Source organism: Coregonus clupeaformis, chromosome 20 (assembly GCF_020615455.1).
Source record: "Coregonus clupeaformis isolate EN_2021a chromosome 20, ASM2061545v1, whole genome shotgun sequence".
Classification (NCBI taxonomy): Eukaryota; Metazoa; Chordata; class Actinopteri; order Salmoniformes; family Salmonidae; genus Coregonus; species Coregonus clupeaformis.
Window position 1 is genome coordinate 19,824,564 of NC_059211.1, and position 21,595 is coordinate 19,846,158.

At 41.7% G+C, this 21,595-nt stretch overlaps 1 protein-coding gene across 3 annotated transcripts in view; it reads right to left on the bottom strand.

The window, feature by feature from the left end:
• Window positions 1–21,595, bottom strand: part of LOC121533632 (ankyrin repeat domain-containing protein 13C-like) — a 91,550-nt gene that overhangs the window by 66,859 nt on the left and 3,096 nt on the right. For all 3 annotated transcript variants that reach the window (XM_045205366.1, XM_045205365.1, XM_045205367.1), the window contains one exon: window positions 8,228–8,269. In XM_045205366.1, coding sequence (XP_045061301.1) covers window positions 8,228–8,269 — 42 coding nt within the window. The remainder of the gene's footprint in view (window positions 1–8,227; window positions 8,270–21,595) is intronic.

Genomic DNA, 21,595 nt, shown 5'->3' on the forward strand with positions numbered 1-21,595 from the left:
ATTTCTGGGATCTTTTATTTCAGCTGATAAAACATGGGACCAATACTTTACATGTTGTGTCTATATTTATGTTTAGTGTATTTTGAACTCCATAGATAGTACACATGGAAATTAATTTGCTTTGGCATTAATCATGCAAACACATTTCTTTTTTATTGTGGCACAGCGTCAGTGAGATTCAAACCTTTAAATAGAACCAGGAGGAAACTGAAGTAAAAGTTATGCTGAAGTACTGAAATTCCCAAAGAAGAACGTTGTTTGTTAACGTTCTTGGAACAATTTGAGAACATGACTTTAAATAGAACAATGAGGAAACCTGTAGGAAACTTTATGCTGAAGGATCAAATCTGAACCAATCATAGACGTCTATGTTTTACAAGTTTGGACATCAAAGTACAGCAGAGCACAGTAGAGTAGAGTACGGTAGAGTACAGTACAGTAATGTAGAGTATAGTTCAGTACAGTACAGTACAATACAGTACATTATAGTGTACTCATCTTCAGTGTGCTCTACTGTGTACTGTACTTAAGCAATAAGGCACAAAAGGCAGTGCTGTATCATGAATACGGTCACAGGTAAATGGTGTTGTTCAGCCCGACGCGATAAAAGTGAAAATATAAATGTTTTTTTTTATTTATACCGGTAAATGTGTGCTTTAGTATTGTTTTCATCGGCAACTGTGGTATAAGCGGGATAAAAAACCTCAGTTCTGTACATTACCTTGGAAAAATTTACTCCACAAAGGGACTAGGCTCCGCCTCGTCCCGCTGCGTCGTACATTATTTCCAAGGTAATGTACAGAACTTCTGTGTTTATCCCTTACATACACTATACATTTTTTTTGTTTTACTTGACTTTACTGTACTGTACTGTACTCTAATATGCTCTACTGTACTGTACTGTGCTCTCTAAACTTGTGAAACATAGACGTCTATGATTGGTTCAGATTCGGACAGGACCAAATCTGAAACAATCATGGACGTCTATGTTTGGGCCAAGTCAAGGCCGGTCCGGACCAAAAATCAACATCTATGGACGTTGAAATCAAGGTCAGGGTGGACTGACCACAGAAGAGAAGAGAGAGAGGCAGAGAGAGAGAGGGAGGGAGGGGTTGTCCAGACTGTCTTCACACTTGCACCAGATTTGACATGCTCCTATGAACTTCACATGTTGGTGCTCATGGGTTCTTTTACATGGAAATACCCGTCACACTCTCCATGTATTTGTATTTTATTATGGATCCTCATTAGCTGCTATCAAGGCAGCAGCTACTCTTCCTGGGGTCCAGCAATATTAAGGCAATTTACATTCAGTTAAAACATTACACTTCACAACACATTATTACACACTACTACAACATATCTACAATACCAAATCCACATGTACACTACCTGTCAAAAGTTTGGACACACCTACTCATTCAACGGTTTTTCTTTATTTTTACTATTTTTTACATTGTAGAATAATAGCGAAGAAATAAATAACACATATGGAATCATGTAGTAACCAAAGTGTTAAACAAATCAAAATATATGTTATATTTGAGTTTCTTCAAACAGCCACCCTTTGCCTTGATGACAGCTTTGCACACTCTTGGCATTCTCTCAACCAGCTTCATGAGGTAGTCACCTGGAATGCATTTCAATTAACAGGTTTGCCTTCTTAAAAGTTAAATTGTGGAATTTCTTTCCTTCTTAATGCGTTTGAGCCAATCAGTTGTGTTGTGACAAGGTAGGGGGAGTATACAGAAGACAGCCCTATTTGGTAAAAGACCAAGTCAATATTATGGCAAGAACAGCTCAAATAAGCAAAGAGAAACAACAGTCCATCATTACTTTAAGACATGAAGGTCAGTCAATACGGAACATTACAAGAACTTTGAAAGTTTCTTGAAGTGCAGTCGCAAAAACCATCAAGCGCTATGATGAAACTGGCTCTCATGAGGACCGCCACAGGAATGGAAAACCCAGAGTTACCTCTGCTGCAGAGGATAAGTTCATTAGAGTTACCAGCCTCAGAAATTGCAGAGTTCAAGTCACAGACACATCTCAACATCAACTGTTCAGAGGGGACTGCGTGAATCAGGCCTTCATGGTTGAATTGCTGCAAAGAAACCACTAATAAAGGACACCAATAAGAAGAAAAGACCTGATTGGGCCAAGAAACACGAGCAATGGACATTAGACCGGTGGAAATGTGTCCTTTGGTCTGGAGTCCAAATTTGAGACTTTTGGTTCCAACCGCCGTGTCTTTGTGAGACGCGGTGTGGGTGAACGGATGATCTCTGCATGTGTAGTTCCCTCCGTAAAGCATGGAGGAGGAGGTGTTATGGTGTGGGGGTGCTTTGGGGGTGCTTTGCTGGAGACACTGTCTGTGATTTATTTAGAATTCAAAGCACACTTAACCAGCATGGCTACCACAGCATTCTGCAGTGATACTATTTCATAGTTTTGATGTCTTCACTATTATTCTCCAATGTAGAAAATAGTAAAAATAAAGAAAAACCCTTGAATGAGTAGGTGTGTCCAAACTTTTGACTGGTACTGTACGTGAGTGTAGAGTATGTGTATTGGTGTCAACATCCAGCGCCTCATCACAAACAAGACACATCCCTCACTGTATGCTACAGAGGCAAGCACACATACACACATACACACAAAGCAGTGCAGTGTCTCCTTCCAAACAGAAATCCCAATAGGAGGACCACACCCACAATATGAGATGTTGTTGCTATCGCCTGTCTAGCCGGAGGAATCTCCAGAGAATAGGGTAGTGTCATTAGCTAGGGCTAGGCTCATTACAACAATCAATTCAACCACTATACATACTTAGTTGGCTAGAAAGCACTAACCAATATCTACAGTGCCTTCAGAAAGTATTCACACCCATTGACTTTTCACACATTTTGTTGTGTTACAGTCTGAATTTAAAATTAATTCAATTGAGATTTTCTGTCACTGGTCTACACACAATACCCCATAACGCAAAAGTGGAATTATGTTTTTCAAAATGTTTACAAATTAATTAAAAATGAAAAGCAAAATGTATTGAGTCAATAAGTATTCATCCCCTTTGTTATGGCAAGCCTAAATAAGTTCAGGAGTCGACATTTGCTTAACAAGTCACATAATAAGTTGCATGGACTCTGTGTGCTCTGAATAGTGTTTAACATGATTTTTGAATGACTAGCTCATCTCTGTACCCCACACATACAATTATATGTAAGGTCCTTCAGTCAAGCTGTGAATTTCAAACACAGATTCAACCACAAAGACCAGGGAGTTTTTCCAATGCCTCGCCAAGAAGGGCACCTATTGGAAGATCAGTAAAAAAATAACAAATATCCCTTTGAGCATGGTGAAGTTATTAATTACAATTTGGATGGTGTATCAATACACCCAGTCACTACAAAGATACAAGCGTCCTTTCTAACTCAGTTGTTGGAGAGGAACAAAACCTCTCAGGGATTTCCCCATGATGCCATTGGTGACTTTAAAACAGTTACATAGTTTAATGGCTGTGATAGGAAAAAACTGAGGATGGATCAATACATTGTATTCCAAAACATAAATCCTGTTTGCAACAAGGCCCTAAAGTAATACTGCAAAATAATTGGTAAAGCAATTCACTTTTTGTCCTGAATACAAAGTGTTATGTTTGGGGCAAATCCAACACAACACATTACTGAGTACCACTCTCCATATTTTCAAGCATAGTGGTGGCTGCATCATGTTATGGGTATGCTTGTAACCGTTAAGGACTGGGGAGTTTTCCATGATAAAAAATTCATGGAATGAAGCTAAGTACAGGCAAAATCCTAGAGGAAAACCTGGTTCAGTCTGCTTTCCACCAGACACTGGGAGATGAATTCACCTTTCAGCAGGACAATAACCTAAAAGACAAGTCCAAATCTACACTGGTGTTGCTTACCAAGAAGACAGTGAATGTTCCTGAGTTTTGACTTAAATCTGCTTGAAAATCTATGGCAAGACTTGAAAATGGTTGTCTAGCAATGATCAACAACCAATTTGACAGAGCTTGAAGAATTTTGAAAAGAATAATGGGCAAATGTTGCACAATCCAGGTGTGGAAAATTCTTAGAAACTTACATTTACATTTTAGTCATTTAGCAAACGCTCTTATCCAGAGCGACTTACAGTTAGTGAGTGCATAAATGTTTCATACTGCCCCCCGTGGGAAACAAACACACACACAACCCTGGCGTTGCAAGCGCCATGCTCTACCAACAGAGCTGCAGGGGACTAAACTACTTGAAGCCCATTAATGCTTGTTCCGCAAGGTGGTCCGGAGGCTCCGTATGGAGGGTGTGACGCAATTGCGGAGCCTTAGGAGTCCAAATCAAGCTCCGTACCGCATTGCTGTGTGCCTCTCAAATTTTGTAGCAATGCGGAGAGCACCGTTTAGCTCCGATGATTGGTTGACGGTAGGTGGGGGGCAGTACGTCCTGTATAAACACAAACTCACTTCCTTGACAACTTCCTTCACACTAGCTCTGCTCCGCTAGGCGCAAGAAGTATGAATGCCCTGACGGCTGCGGAAGCCACATCGCAGTAATTGCTGTACGGCAGTGGTCACCAACTGGTCAATCGCGATCGACTGGTTGATCGTCAAGGCATTCCTAGTCGATCACCAAACATTTCTGTAAAAAACCCAACGATCATATCTTGCGTTCCTATTTTTTTAAATTCATTTCGTGCTGTTGGCGGTTGGTGCTCTTGATTCAGCAGCCCTAGCGCCGGGAAGGCAAAGTGTTCCCATTTTGAACCATTTCATGTGTCTGAAGGTACCACTCCGCCTATCCGGCAGGCCCAGAGAGCAATTTAAGTGCACCTATAGGCCTACCGCTGGCCAATCAGATAGCTCAGATCACCGTGTCTGCACAGTTTCATCGAGCCATAGACTATAAAAAGGAAACTCAAACTCAACGCAAATTGATACTGTGAGATTTCAAAATGTTTAAAACCATGACTAGAGAGAGACTCAAAGAATACAGCAAAGAGCTGCTGTTTTTATGAGTAAGTTCATGTTTAAGTTTGTTATTCAGCACGTTCAACACTTCTATAAGCCATTAAATGCACGTTCTCCCTACAGCCAGCACTGCAGCTGGAATTAATGAGTATAGCAAAGTGTTCCGATAAGCTTGCGTTGTTATTATTAGCGGCTTGGGTCTTTTTAATATCAAGGAATATTTCACTTTCTCTGATCATAAGAGTAACAACATGAATTGGTGCATGAGGCAGAAATAATGCAGTGCGAGTTTCGCCATCAGCTGGAAGACTGTGTCCCATTTTCTCAGTGGAGGGAGGGAGGGAGAGCAGAGGGACAGTGTCGGTGAGAGGCAGCCTCACCGCTGCGCCCTCCCTCCCCTCAGACTGACCATCAGATGCAGGCCATCAGTCCAGTAAAAAAAAAAAACTCAGCCTACTTATGCCTTAAGTAATACAACAAATTATTTATTACCATTGTGATCATATACCTAATTAAAAATATATATATTTGAAGACTTTCTGAAGGCACTGTATACTGTAGTGGGAATGAGATTTCCATGTACTTTCAATCCGGTTGTGTTTACATCTGACGAACCCAAAGCAGTGAACAAGGAACATAAGCCTAGGTTGTTCACTGAAAGCCCACTGCAAAAATTCATAAATCTTTCAGTAGCATGTACTTTAGTCTCCCAGTGAAATTAAATGTAGGCATCTAGTAAACGGGTATGCCATGAATATTTTACGCAGAAGTATGTTTCCGGTCGAGCCAATATAACTTAACTCAACACAAAAATATGGATGTACTAAAGGATTCCACAAAGCCTTGTAGCAGTCGTGGTGATATTTATTTGTGTTCAAACTACCCACATAGGCTATATATTATCCCACAGTGTCAATAAATAAACAAAAATATGTAACTTCCGTAATATGCAACCTGCCAGAACTGATGAAACAGGGTGTGGTCTCTGCCTGGATATTTCTGGGATGAGGCCAATGATGTACACTACCAGTCAAAAGTTTGGACACACCTACTCATTCAATGGTTTTTCATTATGTTTACTATTTTTTACATTGAAGAGTAATAGTAAAGACATCAAACTATGAAATAACACATATGGAATAATGTAGTAAACAGAAAAATGTGTTAAACAAATCAAAATATATGTTATATTTGAGATTCTTCAAATAGCCACCCTTTGCCTTGATGAGAGCTTTGCACACTCTTGGCATTCTCTCAACCAGCTTCACCTGGAATGCTTTTCCAACAGTCTTGAAGGAGTTCCCATATATGCTGAGCACTTGTTGGCTGCTTTTCCTTCACTCTGCAGTCTGACGTATCCCAAACCATCTCAATTGGGTTGAGGTCAGGGGATTGTGGAGGCCAGGTCATCTGATGCAGCACTCCATCACTCTCCTTCTTGGTAAAATAGCCTTACACAGCCTGGAGGTGTGTTGGGTCATTGTCCTGTTGAAAAACAAATGATAGTCCCACTAAGCCCAAACCAGATGGGATGGCGTATCGCTGCAGAATGCTGTGGTAGCCATGCTGGTTAAGTGTGCCTTGAATTCTAAATAAATCACAGACAGTGTCACCAGCAAAGCAACCCCTCACCATAACATGTCCTCCTCCATGCTTTACGGTGGGAAATACACATGCGGAGAGCATCCGTTCACTCACACTGCATCTCACAAAGACACGGCGGTTGGAACCAAAAATCTCAAATTTGGACTCCAGACCAAAGGACAAATTTCCACCGGTCTAATGTCCATTGCTCGTGTTTCTTGGCCCAAGCAGGTCTCTTCTTCTTATTGGTGTCCTTTAGGTTGGTTTCTTTGCAGCAATTCGACCATGAAGGCCTGATTCACACAGTCCCCTCTGAACAGTTGATGTTGAGATGTGTCTGTTACTTGAACTCTGTGAAGCATTTATTTGGGCTGCAATTTCTGAAGCTGGTAACGCTAATTAACTTATCCTCTGCAGCAGAGGTAACTCTGGGTCTTCCATTCCTGTGGTGGTCCTCATGAGAGCAAATTTCATCATAGCGCTTCATGGTTTTTGCGACTGCACTTGAAGAAACTTTCAAAGTTCTTGAAATTTTCCGGATTTACTAACCTTCATGTCTTAAAGTAACGATGGACTACTGTTTCTCTTTGCTTATTTGAGCTGTTCCTGGTCTTTTACCAAATAGGGCTATCTTCTGTATACCCCCCTACCTTGTCACAAGGCAACTGATTGGCTCAAACGCATTAAGAAGGAAAGAAATTCCACAAATGAACTTTTAAGAAGGCACACCTGTTAATTGAAATGTATTCCAGGTGACTACCTCATGAAGCTGGTTGAGAGAATGCCAAGAGTGTGCAAAGCTGTCATCAAGGCAAATGGTGGCTATTTGAAGAATCTCAAATATATTATGATTTGTTTAACACTTTTTGGGTTACTACATGATTCCATATGTGTTATTTAATCGTTTTGATGTCTTCGCTATTATTCTGCAATGTAGAAAATAGTAAAAATTAAGAAAAACCCTTGAATGAGTAGGTGTGTCCAAACTTTTGACTGTATATACTGTATAAATCATTGGATGTGACTAGCTACCTTTTGAACAGTCTAACTTTGAACAAAAGCCCATCTCTATATCTTCCTTGATCCAGAGAGATGATCACTAACATGAATGATCTGCAAAAGTCATAGCAGACTACATTTAGGAAATAAAAATCATTAATACAGCTAGGTTAATCATCATTGCCAAGTTCCATCTGTCAGGGTATGTGTGTGCCAACTGTGCCACATTTATCCATCTCAATCATAGACAAGCAGCAATGGCGAGTCTCTGTTTTGTGCAGCCTTAGATTCAATAGTAGGCTAATTATGCAATCTTCACTATTCTCGAGACAGTCCGTTCTAGCAAGGGAGTCCACTCTAGAGATTTTAGTCTGAAGGCAATTCCATTAAAAGGGGTTGCCAGTGCAAACCTATTTTGGTCAGTTATAAATCCATAAGATCAACCTGTTTAGAAATGCATGAGCATCCTGCCTTTTGGAGTTTGCCTCAGAGAGGACATACCAGGCACACACATGCCAGACACAACACACACTCACCACACACACTCACCACACACACACACACACACACACACACACACACACACACACACACACACACACACACACACACACACACACACAAACACCCTAATGAACTCAGTGCACTACTTACCTTTGTGACCCATCATGACAGCGAGGTGTAGGGGTGTGTTTCCTGAAGAGGTCAAAGAAAAAACAGAGTTTAGACTGTGCATTACAGTTAGGCCTGCATACAGACACTCTAAGGGCTCTATTTTCGGCTGCCTTTAAGGCGGCGCTAGTGTCAAACGCGCCGTAGTTTGCAATTTAATCACTTAAGAACTGGTGCACTGGCATTTTCCAGCACCAACGCCATGTTCGGCAATTTACCTGTCTAACATCAGCAAGCTTCTGCTCAGATGGGAGGGGAATAATGGTCTGAGGCTGTTTTTCATGGTGCAGGCTTGGCCCCTTAGTTCCAGTGAAGGATATCTTAACGCTACAGCATGGGAGGGGTGTAAATATTTGAGGTGTCATTAAAAACATGATCCAAAGTGCTAATTTCAGGCAGTGTTGGTAGGGATATTTAAGACCAACCAAAATATGGTTCTAGCGGTAACGCAGTTACACACTGCCCATATGCGCTTGGGACAAGATGTGATTTGGTGCCTGTATACTTCATATTTAGAAACATAAATTATAAAGTTTGAGAGGAGCAAAACTGTGAGCTGACATTCCCTTTTTATCTATGTATTGTAGGCAGGCCTACATTATGTTAGCCATGCTTTGGAAGTGCGTAAAACCCCCTCCATGATGTAGGCTACATGTGTCCATGCCCATCAAGAAACGAGAGATGAGAACCTCGGTGTATACCGCGGTGAACCTCGTATTTAGAAGTTATTTTCCTGTAACAATTGTTTGTTTTCTGTTTCATTTTTTTTCTCTCCATCAAGCCCTCCGTAGGCTGCCCTTACCCGATGCCTATGATAATGAAGGCTGGTTCAACAGCAATGGGCGATTTTATGATGTCATTACATTTTACATGTATTAGTTGTTGTTTGAAAAACGAATAGATTGCTTTTTTTTGTTGAATTTTATTCAAACCAAACTTTTTAGAATGATTCACTGTCCTGGTTTTATGGTGAGAATGTCAGTGGCACGCATGCAATGCAACTTCAAGAGAAGTGTAAATGCGATCTTTAAGATGGTTCCAATATGTATATAAAACATAGGCCTATTTGGGAGCAGTATAACGGTGAGTGGACAATCTCCTTTTCTCTTTATATTGGATTTTGTCCAGCTACTGTGAAATGTTTAGTTGTGCATCAAACCATGCCCACTGGAAGCAATTATGGTGCCTGTAAGTGTATTTAGACATAGTCTATTTAAAACGAGTTGTTGTTTCATCCTGTTTTATTAGAATTATCCACTCTCTTTTTAGGCCTTATCAATAATGAATGTAATCATGCTCACCCATAATGCAATTTACAGTAGGCCTAGCCCCTATATCAGTACAAATGCTATGTATATACACTAGATTTTATTTTTAATCAATTATAGCATAAGGCTGTAACAAAATGTGTAAAAAGTCAAGGGGTCTGAATACTTTCCTAATGCACTGTATATACAAAAGTATGTGGACACCCCTTCAAATGAGTGGATTCGGCTATTTCAGCCACACTCGTTGCTGACAGGTGTATAAAATCGAGCACACCTCCATGCAATCTCCATAGACAAACATAGGCAGTAGAATGGCCTTACTGAAGAGCTCAGTGACTTCCAACATGGCACCGTCATAGGATGCCACCTTTCCAACAAGTCAGTTCGTCAAATTTCTGCCCTACTAGAGCTGCCCCGGTCAACTGTAAGTGCCGTTATTGTGAAGTGGAAACGTCTAGGAGCAACAACGGCTTAGCCGCGAAGTGGTAGGCCACACAAGCTCACAGAATGGGACCGCCGAGTGCTGAAGCGTGCAGCGCGTAAAGATCTTCTGTCCTCGGTTGCAACACTCACTACTGAGTTCCAAACTGTCTCTGGAAGCAACATCAGCACAATAACTGTTTGTCGGGAGCTGTTCGTCTTGAAATGGGTTTCCATGGCCGAGCAGCCGCACACAAGCCTAAGATCACCATGTGCAATGCCAAGCGTCGGCTGGAGTGGTGTTTATCTCGCCGCCATTGGACTCTGGAGCAGTGGAAACGTGTTCTCTGGAGTGATGAATCACACTTCACCATCTGGCAGTCCGACAGACAAATCTGGGTTTGGGGGATGCCAGGAGAACGCTATCTGCCTGAATGCATAGTGCCAACTCTAAAGTTTGGTGGAGGAGGAATAATGGTCTGAGGCTGTTTTTCATGGTGCAGGCTTGGCCCCTTAGTTCCAGTGAAGGATATCTTAACGCTACAGCATACAATTACATTCTAGACCATTCTGTGCTTCCAACTTTGTGGCAACAGTTTGGGGAAGGCCCTTTCCTGTTTCAGCATGACAATGCCCCCGTGCACAAAGTGAGGTCCAAACAGAAATGGTTTGTCGAGATCAGTGTGGAAGAACTTGACTGGCCTGCACAGAGCCCTGACCTCAACCGCATCGAACACCTTTGGGATGAATTGGAACGCCGATAATTTCAAACATTTTACTGAGTTACCGTTCATATAAGGAAATCAGTCAATTGAAATAAATAAATTAGGCCCTAATCTATGGATTTCACATGACTGGGAATACAGATATGCTTCTGTTGGTCACACATACCTTTTAAAAAAGGTAGGGGCGTGGATCAGAAAAACAGTCAGTATCTGGTGTGACAACCATTTGCCTCATGCAGCGCAACACATCTCCTTTGCATAGAGTTGATCAGGCTGTTGATTGTGGCCTGTGGAATGTTGTCCCACTCCTCTTCAATGCCTGTGCGAAGTTGCTGGATATTGGCGGTAACTGGAACACGCTGTCATACGCGTCGATCCAGAGCATCCCAAACATGCTCAATGGGTGACATGTCTGGTGAGTATGCAGGCCATGAAAGAACTGGGACATTTTCAGCTTCCAGGAATTGTGTACAGATCCTTGCGACATGGGGCTGTGCATTATCATGCTGAAACATGAGGTGATGGTACAACAATGGGCTTCAGAATCTCGTCACGGTATCTATGTGCATCACAGGTTGGTGGCACCTTAATTTGGGAGAACAGGCTCATGGTAATGACTGGAGTGAAATCAGTGGAATGGTATCAAATACATCAAACACATAGTTTCCAGGTGTTTGATGCCATTTCATTTGCTCCGTTCCGGCCATTATTATGAGCCGTTCTCCCATCAGCAGCCTCCACTGTTGTGATAAAATGCAATTGTGTTCGTTGCCTGCCGATACATAACCCCTTGGGGCACGCTGTTCACAACGTTGACATCCGCAAACCGCTCGCCCACACGACACCATTCACGCTGTCTGCCATCTGCACGGTACAGTTGAAACCGCCATTCATCCGTGAACAGCACACTTCTCCAGCATGCCAGTGGCAATCGAAGGTGAGCATTTGCCCACTGAAGTCGGTTACGGAGCAGAACTGCAGTCAGGTCAAGACCCTGGTGAGGATGAAGAGCATGCAGATGAGCTTCACTGAGACGGTTTCTGACAGTATGTGCAGAAATTCTTTGGTTGTGAAAACCCACAGTTTTATTAGCTGTCCGGGTGGCTCGTCTCAGACCATCCCGCAGGTGAAGAAGCCGGATGTGGAGGTCCTGGGCTGGCGTGGTTACACGTGGTCTGCGGTTGTGAGGCCGGTTGGTGTACTGCCAAATTCTTTAAAACGACGTTGGAGGCTGCTTATGGTAGAGAAATGAACATTAAATTATCTGGCAACGGCTCTGGTGTACATTCCTGCAGTCAGCTTTCCAATTGCAGGCTCCCTCAAAACTTGAGATATATGTGGCCTTGTGTTGTGTGACAAAACTGCACATTTTAGAGTTGCCTTTTATTGTCCCCAGCACAAGGTGCACCTGTGTAATGATCATGCTGTTTAATCAGCTTCTTGATATGCCACACCTGTCAGGTGGATGGATTATCTGGGCAAAGGAGAAATGCTCACTGACAGGGATGTAAACTAATTTGTGCACAACATTTGAGAGAAATAAGCTTTTAGTTTGTTTGGAACATGTCAGGGATCTTTTATTTTAACTCATGAAACATGGGACCAACACTTTACATGTTGCGTTTATATTTTTGTTCAGTGTAGTTTCTTACTTATTTTTTCTCTGATTGAAAAGTTCTGTTACCGAAATCCTTCATTTGTTTAGGAAGAACATTCCCTCTTTATGTGACACATATGCATCGCATGTACGTGACCAATAGGGCTTGACTTATAGCATATCATAATCACATCAATAAATTGTTTATAACAAACTCTGAACATTGTAAAACATGCAGCACCATAATGGATGCAGAGGACGTGACAAATAAACTTGAAAAGGGGGACATTTTAGTGGTTGCTCAGGAGGGAAAGGGGAAGTCCGATGTGTGGATGACATTTTACTTAGTTGTGGAAGCTTACAATATTTTTAAAAATGAGGACCGTTTGGAGCAGTGTAAATGACACTAAATTAATTTAATAAAAAACTAAAATGCTTGATTTCAAAGCATGAATGACTCTTATGCTGTGTGATGACATGAACAAATGAATTATTGATTGATTAATACAGTAGCCTATAGGCTTTATCTGACATTTTGCAGTTGCATGAGGCTTAGAGATCACGGAATCAGTAGACTTTTAAACAAACTCTCAAACAGGCAACAGAAGCATGATCTGTCTTATTTCTGTAGATATACATTTACATTTTAGTCATTTAGCAGACGCTCTTATCCAGAGCGACTTACAGTTAGTGAGTGCATACATTATTTTTTTATTTTTCATACTGGCCCCCCGTGGGAATCAAACCCACAACCCTGGCGTTGCAAACGCCATGCTCTACCAACTGAGCTACATCCCTGCCGGCCATTCCCTCCCCTATCCTGGACGACGCTGGGCCAATTGTGCGCCGCCCCATGGGTCCATATATATGGATGATTTATAAAGCCAGGCACATTTAACAGTTAGGCTATTGATTACAGACCTAATTAAGTTGGGGTTTCCTCTCTCATCACTTTTCTTAGACAATTAAGGCAAGGGCTGTTTTCTCATCTCCTCACTCCACTGCTGCCTCCGCCACATTGTTCTCAACACCAATATGCTGGTTAACTTTGCTATTATACATATAGAAACATGGTCTAGAAAAAGGCGCTAATTCAATGCCGCACTGAAGATTATGTTTCAGAACCGCAGACAGCGACCGCTATCCAACACAGGAGAAAGCACATTTTTTATAAAATAATATTATCTTGATTAGGTGTGGAGGATTGCGGATTTCCTGCTTATTCCATCCTAATTCTGTTAATCCTCCCACCGGGATTTCGGGAAAACCAGGGAATTTATTGAAAGTTCCAGGAATTTTGCAACCCTAGTTGCACAATTGTTCTTACATAATATAACCATATACAATATCTGTAGCACATGTATTAGAGTGATGGACTGTCCCATCCCCGCGGCTTCAGCAATGGATTAGTCCACTGAGACAGGCGCATTCAGATGGGTTTCTTGTGCACCATGAAAAAAAGTATATATTTGCGACTGCTCAACTAAAGAAACCTGAGTCGACCAAAATGGGGTCAGCCCTAGTAGGGAGGGATGTGTTTTCTGTTTGTCGAGATTGTCTATTATTGTGGTGTTGAACACACAAGCCATGATATTTAAGTACCCAAAGTCAGTTTGCTTTATTAATTGGTTGTGTGGTGGTGCATTGGCACAGAAACCTGTTGGTGGACAATTCATTGCATATATTTTATATATTTATGAATATGGCATCAGAATGTATAAAATCTCATTTCCCCCTAGCTGATCATTGTCTGCAGCTGGCTCTGATCATAGCGTAATTAAACAAGCAGGGAGAGTGAGCTCATCTGTGGTGGTCGGCGAACCCTCAACCTTCTGGCCTGTTGCCCTGCGTGGCATTGACTGTGCCAAAAAAGTACGCTGAAGTGGCAAAGTTGATATCAACGTTTATAAACACAGGGGAGGGTCATGTAAAAATATTTTTTATGTTGGGGAGGGGGGTCCAATTTTTTATGACACTTTGAGTTGGACCAGCCCCTTCTCTACCAGCCACTTCGCTACCATTTCCCTCAGGCCAACACCTTGGGATGCCCATTGCATAAACAACCTATGCCATGACAGAAGTGCAATTAACTGTTTCTGATTATAATCAAAAAGCATTCATGAATCTGGATATGAGGTTATTGACAGCTTCCCTGAAATATGCCCAATCTTACTTCAGCTCAAAGGCCAACTGCAATCTGACCCATGCACACCTAATGTAAACCAAACAGCAATTTCTGAACGTTGGCCTACATGAGTATACTGCTTTCATTGAGGCCCTGCAAGATATCTGAATTTATCCAGGTGTGCTGTTATTCAGTTTTGCCTACTGTAGTAGTCTGTATGGTCTTAATGGAGTTACATGTATTTAAGTATTTTTGTTGTTGTATTGGGGACAGTAAAATTAGAACTGTAAAAAAAGATATACTTTAAGGGAAATGTTTTTAGTTATTTTTCTTTACAAAAAATGTTGCTCACATAATACAATTTAAAGGTATGCATTAAGGTGTCTGTAATAGAATAGAAATTGCTAAAACAACTGTCGACATTAATATATTCATTTCTAAAGCTTCCAAAATATGTTTTACAATGGTAGGGGAGTACCAAGATGGAGGCGCGGTGGCCTCAAAACAGCGCCCCATGATAGTCATCCAGAGTTGTTTGTGGCTTTTCTTCATTCCTTTACCACACAAGGGTACTTTCTGCCTGTCTACATGGTCATTTCTTGGGTGTAGGCTATATGGAGACCTTTCAAGTGTACAGTATTATTATAGTTTTATTAGGCCTTTTAAGTATGTGCCTGTACACACTATATTTTCTGAGATTAACCACACACACACACACACACACCCACACGTTTGTTTTACTATCCTTGTGGGGACCAAAAAAATTATTGATTCCCATTCAAAATCCTATTTTCCCTAACACTAATTCTAACCCTAAACCTGAGCCTAAAATAGCCTTTTACCTTGTGGGGACTGGTCCCCACTTGTCAAAATGTCATTTTTTTACTGTCCTTGTGGGGACTTCTGGGGGGGCACTCTAAAATGTGCAGTTTTGTCACACAAGACAATGCCACAGATGTCTAAAGTCAGCATGCTGACTGCAGGAATGTCCAACAGAGCTGTTGCCAGGGAATGTAATGTTCATTTCTCTACCATTAGCAGCCTCCAACGTCGTTTTAGAGAATTTGGCAGTACGTCCAACCGGCCTCATAACCACAGACCACGTGTATGGTGTCGTGTGGGCGAGCGGTTTGCTGATGTGAACAGAGTACCCCATTTTGGCGGTGTGGTTATGGTATGGGCAGGCATAAGCTACGGACAACGAACACAATTGCATTTTATCGATGGCAATTTGAATGCACAGAGATACCATAACGAGATGCTGAGGTTCATCCGCTGCCATCACCTCATGTTTCAGCATGATAATGCATGGCCCCATGTTGGAAGGATCTGTACATAATTCCTGGAAGCTGAAGATGTCCCAGTTCTTCCATGGCCTGCATACTCACCAGACATGTCACTCACTGAGCATGTTTGGGATGCTCTGGATCGACGTGTACGACAACGTGTTCCAGTTCCTGTTAATATCCAGCAACTTTGCGCAGCCATTGAAGAGGAGTGGGACAACATTCCACAGGCCACAATCAACAGCCTGATCAACCCTATACGAAGGAGATGTGTTGCACTGCATGAAGCAAATGGTGGTCACACCAGATACTGACTGGTTTTCTGATCCACGCCCCTACTTTTTTTTAAAGGTATCTGTGACCAACAGATGCATATCTGTATTCCCAGTCATGTGAAATCCATAGATTAGGGCCTAATGAATGTATTTCAATTGACTGATTTGCTTTTATGAACTGTAACTCAGTAAAATCTTTGAAATTGTTACATGTTGCGTTTATATTTTTGTTCAGTATAGAAATGGCTATAATTATGTTGCAGCTTCAGCACCAAGACAGCGCGATAAACACTGTTGCTATGCTATGGTCCCTGGTCGCTGCAGGAGGGAGGAGAGAGAGTGAACGTGCGCCAGTCACACAGGCACTCGCTGTTTTCTTTTTAAGTCCGAGCCCGGCCCAAAACAATTGCTGTCGGGCTCCCTCTTGAGTCATTTGTGTGTCTTAATTATTTCATCAAACAGTGTGCTTAAAGTATCAGACAAGCTCAGTGCATATAGTTGATTTTATTAAAAAACATAGGGTGTTTTTTATAGGCCTATGGAAAAATACGTGTTTTAAAATGTGATTGGTCGAAAGAACAGACAACTCTTGGTCGACCAAGACGGGGACAGCCCTACTCCCTACCTTGTAGGCTTACCCAGTATCAAAGGCTTGGCTTGACAATCTCCAAATGTCATTTAACTTTTAGGTGTTTTGTAACAGATTTCTCTTTCCATTCATCAAATGGCCGCTGCTCAGTTTGGATTGATTGATTTTATCAGTAAAAAATATATATACAGTGGGGAGAACAAGTATTTGATACACTGCCGATTTTGCAGGTTTTCCTACTTACAAAGCATGTAGAGGTCTGTAATTTCTATCATAGGTACACTTCAACTATGAGAGACGGAATCTAAAACAAAAATCCAGAAAATCACATTGTATGATTTTTAAGTAATTAATTTGCATTTTATTGCATGACATAAGTATTTGATCACCTACCAACCAGTAAGAATTCCGGCTCTCACAGACCTGTTAGTTTTTCTTTAAGAAGCACACCTATTCTCCACTCATTACCTGTATTAACTGCACCTGTTTGAACTCGTTACCTGTATAAAAGACATCTGTCCACACACTCAATCAAACAGAATCCAACCTCTCCACAATGGCCAAGTCCAGAGAGCTGTGTAAGGATATCAGGGATACAATTGTAGACCTGCACAAGGCTGGGATGGGCTACAGGACAATAGGCAAGCAGCTTGGTGAGAAGGCAACAACTGTTGGCGCAATTATTAGAAAATGGAAGAAGTTCAAGATGACGGTCAATCACCCTCGGTCTGGGGCTCCATGCAAGATCTCACCTCGTGGGGCATCAATGATCATGAGGAAGGTGAGGGATCAGCCCAGAACTACACGGCAGGACCTGGTCAATGACCTGAAGAGAGCTGGGACCACAGTCTCAAAGAAAACCATTAGTAACACACTACGCCGTCATGGATTAAAATCCTGCAGCGCACGCAAGGTCCCCCTGCTCAAGCCAGCGCATGTCCAGGCCCGTCTGAAGTTTGCCAATGACCATCTGGATGATCCAGAGGAGGAATGGGAGAAGGTCATGTGGTCTGATGAGACAAAATAGAGCTTTTTGGTCTAAACTCCACTCGCCGTGTTTGGAGGAAGAAGAAGGATGAGTACAACCCCAAGAACACCATCCCAACCGTGAAGCATGGAGGTGGAAACATCATTCTTTGGGGATGCTTTTCTGCAAAGGGGACAGGACGACTGCACCGTATTGAGGGGAGGATGGATGGGGCCATGTATCGCGAGATCTTGGCCAACAACCTCCTTCCCTCAGTAAGAGCATTGAAGACGGGTCGTGGCTGGGTCTTCCAGCATGACAACGACCCGAAACACACAGCCAGGGCAACTAAGGAGTGGCTCCGTAAGAAGCATCTCAAGGTCCTGGAGTGGCCTAGCCAGTCTCCAGACCTGAACCGAATAGAAAATCTTTGGAGGGAGCTGAAAGTCCGTATTGCCCAGCGACAGCCCCGAAACCTCAAGGATCTGGAGAAGGTATGGAGGAGTGGGCCAAAATCCCTGCTGCAGTGTGTGCAAACCTGGTCAAGACCTACAGGAAACGTATGATCTCTGTAATTGCAAACAAAGGTTTCTGTACCAAATATTAAGTTCTGCTTTTCTGATGTATCAAATACCTATGTCATGCAATAAAATGCAAATTAATTACTTAAAAATCATACAATGTGATTTTCTGGATTTTTGTTTTAGATTCCGTCTCTCACAGTTGAAGTGTACCTATGATAAAAACTACAGACCTCTACATGCTTTGTAAGTAGGAAAACCTGCAAAATCGGCAGTGTATCAAATACTTGTTCTCCACACTGTATATACACAAAGATTTTTTAAAGTGACTGAAATTGCACAATAATGTCGGTGACTTATTTATATTGTGGTCCCAATTTTTACATAAATACATAAACAATTACATAGATATAGCCACATTACAGAGATACAGACAAAAAATGGTCAACCTCCAGATGAGTATGGGGGGAGTTTAAGTACAAATCTTACACGCTTGCTTGGCTGGTCTTTAGCTTATTCTTTAGATGTTTGGGGCTGCTGGTGAACCATGATATGCAGGCATAATCAAAGTGAAACTAGACTAGCGCACTTGCCAGAGTCTTAGGGGTATCTATAGCTAGGTTTCCATCCAATTGGCGACAGTTTTTCATGCAAATATTCCTACATTTGCATTAAAACAATATGTGCATTTCAGAGTTTCCTTTAGGAAAATTTGGTACAGGAAAACGTGACCATGAAGATTTAAATTTACCAGAGTTTGAGAAATATACCAGACATCCATATGCATTCAGATCCGACCAGTTCTTAAAAACAGCCTATAACAAATTACAAAAACACTATTCCTTGGGTTTGGGTAGCATATGTAAAAAAAAAAAAAATATTGGTTTGTAGGCTAATTTCCTAAAACTATAATTGTCCATCTCATGGTTAGCTCCTGAGTGGCGCAGTGGTCTAAGGCACTGCATCGCAGTGCTAACTGTGCCACTAGAGATCCTGGTTCGAATCCAGGCTCTGTCGCAGCCGGCCGCGACCGGGAGACTCATGGGCGGCGCACAATTGGCCCAGCGTCGTCCAGGGAAGGGGAGGGAATGGCTGGCAGGGATGTAGCTCAGTTGATAGAGCATGGCGTTTGCAATGCCAGGGTTGTGGGTTTGATTCCCACGGGGGGCCAGTATAAAAAAAAAAAAGATGTATTCACTAACTGTAAGTCGCTCTGGATAAGAGCGTCTGCTAAATGACTAAAATGTAAAATGTTCAGCTGTCGGAGATTTGAGCACAAAATGCATCAGGGCTTTGCATGCTTAGGCCTATAGGCTTAGGTGTCCACTGTATGATATTTGTATATAAATATAGGCTCTTCCTTTACAGTTGAAGTCGGAAGTTTACATATACCTTAGCCAAATACATTTAAACTCAGTTTTTTTTTTTACAATTCCTTACATTTTATCCTAGTAAAAATTCCCTGTCTTAGGTCAGTTAGGATCACCACTTTATTTGAATAATGTGAAATGTCAGAATAATAGTAGAGAGAATGATTTATTTGAGCTTTTATTTATTTCATCACATTCCCAGTGGGTCAGAAGTTTACATACACTCAATTAGTATTTGGTAGCATTGCCTTTAAATTGTTTAACTTGGGTCAAACGTTTCGGGTAGCCTTCCACTAGCTTCCCACAATAAGTTGGGTGAATTTTGGCCCATTCCTCCTGACAGAGCTGGTGTAACTGAGTCAGGTTTGTAGGCCTCTGTGCTCGCACACGCTCTTTCAGTTCTGCCCATAGGATTGAGGTCAGGGATTTTGTGATGGCCACTCTAATACCTTGACTTTGTTGTCCTTAAGCCATTTTGCCACAACTTTGGAAGTATGCTTGGGGTCATTGTCCATTTGGAAGACCCATTTGCGACCAAGCTTTAACTTCCTGACTGATGTCTTGAGATGTTGCTTCAATATATCCACATACTTTTCCTTCCTCATGATGCCATCTATTTTGTGAAGTGCACCAGTCTCTCCTGCAGCAAAGCACCCCCACAGCATGATGCTGCAACCCCCGTGCTTCACGGTTGGGATGGTGTTCTTCAGCTTGCAAGTTACCCCCTTTTTCCTCCAAACTTAACGATGGTCATTATGGCCAAACAGTTCTATTTTTGTTTAATCAGACCAGAGGACATTTCTCCAAAAAGTACGATCTTTGACCCCATGTGCAGTTGCAAACCGTAGTCTGGCTTTTTTATGGCAGTTTTGGAGCAGTGGTTTCTTCCTTTCTGAGCGGCCATTCAGGTTATGTTGATATAGGACTTGTTTTACTTTGGATATAGATACTTTTGTACCTTTTCCTCCAGCATCTTCACAAGGTCCTTTGCTGTTGTTCTGGGATTTATTTGCACTTTTCGCACCAAAGTATGTTCATCTCTAGGAGACAGAACGCGTCTCCTTCCTGAGAGGTATGACGCTGCGTGGTCCCATGGTGTTTATACTTGCGTATTATTGTTCGTACAGATGAACGTGGTACCTTCAGGCATTTGGAAATTGCTCCCAAGGATGAACCAGACTTGTGGAGGTCTACAATTTTTTTTCTGAGGTCTTGGATGATTTCTTTAGATTTTCCCATGATATCAAGCAAAGAGGCACTGAGATTGAAGGTAGGCCTTGAAATAAATCCACAGGTACACCTCCAATTGACTCAAATTATGTCAATTAGTCTATCAGAAGCTTCAAAAGCCATGACATCATTTTCTGGAATTTTCCAAGCTGTTTAAAGGCACAGTCAACTTAGTGTATGTAAACTTCTGACCCACTGGAATTGTGATACAGTGAATTATAAGTATGAAATAATCTGTCTGTAAACAATTGTTGGAAAAATTACTTGTGTCATGCACAAAGTAGATGTCCTAACCGACTTGCCAAAACTATAGTTTGTTAACAAGAAATTTGTGGAGTGGTTGAAAAACAGGTTTTAATGACTCCAACCTAAGCGTATGTAAACTTCAGACTTCAACTGTATATAGCCTATATAAAGGAAGAGAAACTCAGGCCTAGCCCCAGAGAGAGAGAGAGAGAGATATGCCGGTGGCATGCTACGACACCGACATGCATTTCTTTATGTCAGATGGCTCCTGTGTCTGCTATACAGATATAGACATACAGAAGGAGGCTAATTCGTTAATTTTCTGTCCGAATATTTTGTATAAAGATAAGCATTATTTTGTTAGATTATAGGAGTAACTTTGGTAGGCCTGAAACATTCTTCCTCACCTCAAATTCAACTGTTGGAGTCAGTTGGAGCACCGGTGCGCACTACCTTCATATCATAGGCCTGCATTAGCTAAAGCTTTATAATAGCCACACCACACCAAACCTTCACTAAAGTTTCTAAACTTTATTCGGGTAATATCAAAAGTAAGTCAAGCCATTGTTTATATGGAAAATACGAGCAGGCTATCATATTGTGGCAAACACAGCGTTAGGCCTACAGTTGGAACTTAATTTGGCCAAAGAAAATGGCTCAACAGAATGAAACAATACACTTGTGAACTGGTTTAAACCTTCACAAAAGTTCTGAACAAACTATATTGCAGC